This window comes from Triticum dicoccoides, chromosome 5B (genome assembly GCF_002162155.2).
Source record: "Triticum dicoccoides isolate Atlit2015 ecotype Zavitan chromosome 5B, WEW_v2.0, whole genome shotgun sequence".
In the NCBI taxonomy this organism is placed as follows: domain Eukaryota; kingdom Viridiplantae; phylum Streptophyta; class Magnoliopsida; order Poales; family Poaceae; genus Triticum; species Triticum dicoccoides.
The window spans coordinates 401,292,356-401,297,116 of record NC_041389.1 but is presented as its reverse complement, the minus strand read 5'-3'; the positions used below and the strand labels follow the sequence as shown (position 1 = coordinate 401,297,116).

Genomic DNA, 4,761 nt, shown 5'->3' with positions numbered 1-4,761 from the left:
CTTTCGAATATAAAGAAATGGTTGTTGATTTTAGTTAAACTAAATGAATCCCCACATGTTGTGGGAATTTTTTTGGTACATTTTGTGTAAACTATCCAAATCATCACTTCGTTTTGTGTAAATGGTGAAATCATGCACTTGAAATAATTAACTTTTTATTCCAGGAATATTTTGCAAAATATTGTACTTACCATTTTAGATGCAATCCTTGCACATTATACAGATCACCTTTTCATTCATTCATTTGCACAAATAGCACATATGCATTATTTTAGAACTATAGATGTTTAATAATATAATGTGTGTCAGTGTTGGCGTGCGTTGCACGTGCAAGCTTACTAGTGGATAATAAAAGTTTGGACTTTCTTGGATTTGTTTATAACTGGACGCTAGACCGTCTAGTATAATTTCCGTTCGACTCACTTTGTTGCTCGAACCATTGAGTTTTGACTTTTTTGTCAAGGACCACCTATCTAATAGAATTGGCAAAAAAGATCACCTTGGAATGAAACTGACAAAAAAGACTGTCCAATCGTGACGTCAGGCGCGCCAGCCGAAGCGTGACATCTGCCGCCATGCCGCCTGCCGGCAGCACCTGCCGCCAGATGCCCAGGCGGCAGCAGCGCGTAACAGCAAGCCAGCGCCCAAAGACGGAACGGGGGCTGCATGTAGTCCCTGCCGCCTAGCAGCGTGGCGATAGCATTGTTTGCATGATGCTACCTTCGTTTCGTTTGTGTTTTGTTTCATCTGCATTTCGTTTCGTGTGACAAATAAATGTCACATATTCGTATACCTCTGTTGTTGATTCCTAGACAAGCAGTACATTATTTTTGTAAATAATAATTGTTTATTTACAAATAATAATTCGAGCCTCTGTCACGAGCCTCATCATCGGCCTCATCGCCCGGTGGACCTGCTCCACCGCAGACCTCATCATCGGCCTCCTCGTGCTGACATCATCGCCAGGCAGACCTGCTCCGTCGCCGGCCTCATCGTTGGCTTCCTCGCGCTGGCTTCAACGCCAGGGCGATGATGCGGCGCGAGGAGGCCAACGATGAAGCATGCGGCGGCGAAGGTACGCGAGGAGGCAGACAGGCGCTGAGGCCGGCGCGAGGAGGACGACGATGAGGCCCGCCACAGAGCAGGTCTGCCCGGCGATGATGTCGGTGCAAGAAGGCCGACGATGAGACCTGCGGCGGCGAAGACCCACCGGACGATGAGGCCGACGATGAGGCCTGCGGCGGTGAAGGTTCGCCAGGCGATGAGGCCGGTGCGAAGAGGCCGACGATGAGGCTCGTGGCGTAGCAGATCCGCCGGGTGACTCGCCTGACGCGAGGAGGCCGACGATGAGACCCGCGGCGGTGAAGGTTCGCCGGGTGAATCAGCCGGCGCGAGGAGGCCGACGACAAGGCCTACGGCGGCGATTATTATTTGCAAAAACAGTGCACTGCATGCTTAGGAATCAACAACAAGGCCATACAAATTTGTGGCATTATTCATTAGACGAAACAAAACGCAGAAGAAACAATACACAGATGAAACACCTAGGAATAAACAGCAAGGCCATACAAATTTGTGGCATTATTCGTCAGACGAAATAATACACAGATGAAACGTCTAGGAATCAACAGCAAGGGCATACGAATAATATTCGTCGGACGAAACGAAACGCAGACGAAATGAAATGTAGTAGCAGGCAAACAGTCCTGCCTCTAGGCTGCAGAGACCACATGCACTCCCAGTTCCGTTTTGGGCGCGGCCTGGTTGGTATGCACCTGCTGCCGCAGGGCCACACTTCGGCTGGCGCGCCTGTCGCCACGACTGGTGTGGTCTCTTCTGACAATTTCATTTAAAGATGATCTTTTTTGCTAATTACGTTGGACAGGTGGTTTTTTTTGACAAAAATTCTTGAGTTTCACGATGAGTTTCAAATCAGAAGTACAGCATGCAACAATAGCAAGTCGCTGCTGAAGATTACTCTCAACTTTCCTCGGGTCGTTTCAGTTCTCTCCCCATAAAAGAAAAGTCTCTCAAACCAATTGTCTAATGCTAATCTTTTATTGATTCCATCTAAAACATGATATGAACATATTCGTGAATCGTGGAACTTTTTACGACACCTCTTTATTCCGGGCTCCTCTCTAATACTCCTAGTTATGAGCATTCAGTATGGGCGGATCGGAGTAAGGACCGGAGAGCCACCCTTTGGCGACGTAGCGGTACGTGGCCTCCGTGAAGTGAGTCCCGTCCCAGCTCACGAACGCCGAGGGATCCTTGCAGGCGGCCACCCCCGGTTGGCTACACACGGCGCTGATGTTCCAGTTGTACTTCCCGCCGCCTCCGCAGCAAGCCCGTAGAACGTCGCCGCCGGCCACTCCTGCATGCATGCAGATTGGTCGCAAAATTTCAGAAAACTCATGCACACGCACATGCAACCCATGCACGCAGAACTTCTTTTTCTTACGTACCGAACCGGCCGGGGTTTTGGAGGATATTGATGATCGGGCTGTAGAAGTCAGCCTTGATGACCTTGGCATGCGCGTACTTGCCCCTCAGACCGTCGATCGCATTACGGAGCTCGGTGTTGTGGTACTTGGCCACGCGGTTGGCGTCGCTTAGGCAGCCGAGCTGGTCGAACTCCTTCGCCTTGTTGAGGCTCACGCGGGTCGCCAGCAGGGACGGCGAGCACCCGATCGGCGGGATCCCCGGCAGGACCACGTAAGTTGCACCTCCTTTGATGAGCACCTGTTGTACCAAGGTAATTAAGCTGACCAGTTTAGTGCCGTATCGCGTCCTATAATATTATTACAGTGCAAAAATGGTGTGTTGTGTACAAAAAAGCTGAAGCAGAACTAAAGAAATTGCACAATGTATACATACATCAGCGGCATTGGCAATATTTTGCACAACTTGAGGTACATAAGACCTCACTTCGGCTTCAGACTTCCCCGCACCCCATGCCAGGTTGTAGTCGTTCACTCCAAACTCCCCGACGACGAAGAGGGTTTTCTTGAAGCATTCACTTGGTCCTGTACGTATCAAGCAGTTTCTCAGTATGTATGCAACAGCCAAGAATTAAGCACTGTAACGGCTAGACAAGGGAGCGTGCCGCAGACCTGCCGTCTTGCAAAACGATGGCTTGAGTTTCTCGAACCAGTCCAGCTGCACGTTCAGAGAACTGTTTAGAAGCTTGAAATTAACATATTTGTTCCTCTCGAAGAAGTCGGCGTTGAGAGACGTCGCGCCGCCGACAGCGAAATTGACCCCCTTGGAGATGTCTGGGTTATTCTGCAGGGAGGGTCGAAGAAGAGGGAGACCAAACTCCTCGGCTAGTACCAAACCAAAAGAACAAGGTACATGATCAGGTATTCAAATTCCATCTAATCAAATTTTGAGCAAAGTGCTCACTTGACTCCACGAATTATCAGATGATTCAACTTACCGATGAAATCGATGGTGACTCTCCCGTCGCTGAACCGGCCATTGGGGTGGCCAAAGAAGGTCTTGCCGTAAGGAGGCTTGTTATTGAACACAGGCACATCCGGAGTAGCCAAGAGCACCAGGTTGCCGGTGTCGATGTTGGAGTCGCCGAGGGCAAACAAGGAGGTGAAGTTAACCCTGTCGGCGCTCACGCCGTGGAGACAGAAGAGGGCGAGAAGGGAGAATACGAGGGTAAGCTCCATGGCTGCAAAAACGTGGATTGCTGAAGAAAATCAGAGGCGCCCGAGGGCTAATTATAGTACTGTAGTAGACGCTGCCCTGCTAATATGGAGTTACCATGCGTTATTTTAGGAAACAGCCAATGGAGTTACCATGTTTTCCTTTTGGGAAACCAATGGAGTTACCATGTTAATTAAGGTAGCAGCTCGTAAAGTGATACGGGCCGATCCGGTGGCTAAAATAGAGCACCACTCTTTAGGAGGTACTAATTGAATAAGACTGAGCAAGGATTTTGCACTACCACAAAGACTACGTATATTGCTGGCACACTATTTTGTACGCAATCACGGTCATTACATGACAAATATGGACTTTAGCTGCCGAATGAATTACCCGCAAAAAAAAAAAAATATGCCAAATGAATCAGCACTTACTTTTTTTTTGCACTACTACAAAGGCAATATATTTGCTGGCACAATATTTTGTACGCAATCACCGTGATTACACGACAAATATGGAATTTAGCTGCCAAATGAATCAACACTTAATAAAACAAAATTATTGATTTACCAAAGATGACATGATTTCATTTGCTAAACCAACAAAACCAGTGAAAGAAAACCAAAGGTTGGAGAAAAAGAAGTTAAAACAGGGAGAAAATACATAGTGTGGGTTGGACACTTGATTACTATCAACCTAATAGCAACCTTTTCTGTTTGTAAGAGCATCTCCACTCGTTTGCCCTCACAGGAGGCATTTTTTTCGCCGCTTGGGGGCTCCCGGCGAAATTTTTGGCCTAGGGGGCAAAATTTTCCACTCGTTGTGCCCCCCACGAGCATGTTGAGCGTGGTGGCGTCAACGGCCTCCTCGGCGCGTGTCCAGCTTCCGGGAGGCCCTGCACGGCTAGCTCCACTAGTGCAGAATCAGGCTTTAGCGCCGGTTCGTAAGGGCCTTTAGTGCCGGTTCTACAACCGGCACTAAAGAGTGGAGACTAAAGCTCCCCCCTTACTACCGGTTCGGCACGAACCGGCGCTAAAGTGCCACCACGTGGCACGAGCCAGGCCCGGGTGCTGGTAGACCATTAGTACCGGTTGGTAACAC

General features: G+C 48.9%; 1 protein-coding gene across 1 annotated transcript; it reads right to left on the bottom strand.

Moving 5' to 3' along the window:
- Positions 1-2,150: 2,150 nt before the first annotated feature.
- Positions 2,151-3,683, bottom strand: LOC119305821 (GDSL esterase/lipase At5g45910-like). The gene is made up of 5 exons (XM_037582237.1): positions 3,443-3,683; positions 3,117-3,329; positions 2,881-3,029; positions 2,469-2,745; positions 2,151-2,377 (listed from the first exon to the last, which is right to left on the bottom strand). Exons 1-5 carry the CDS (start codon positions 3,681-3,683, stop codon positions 2,151-2,153), a joined length of 1,107 nt encoding a protein of 368 aa, XP_037438134.1.
- Positions 3,684-4,761: the final 1,078 nt, after the last annotated feature.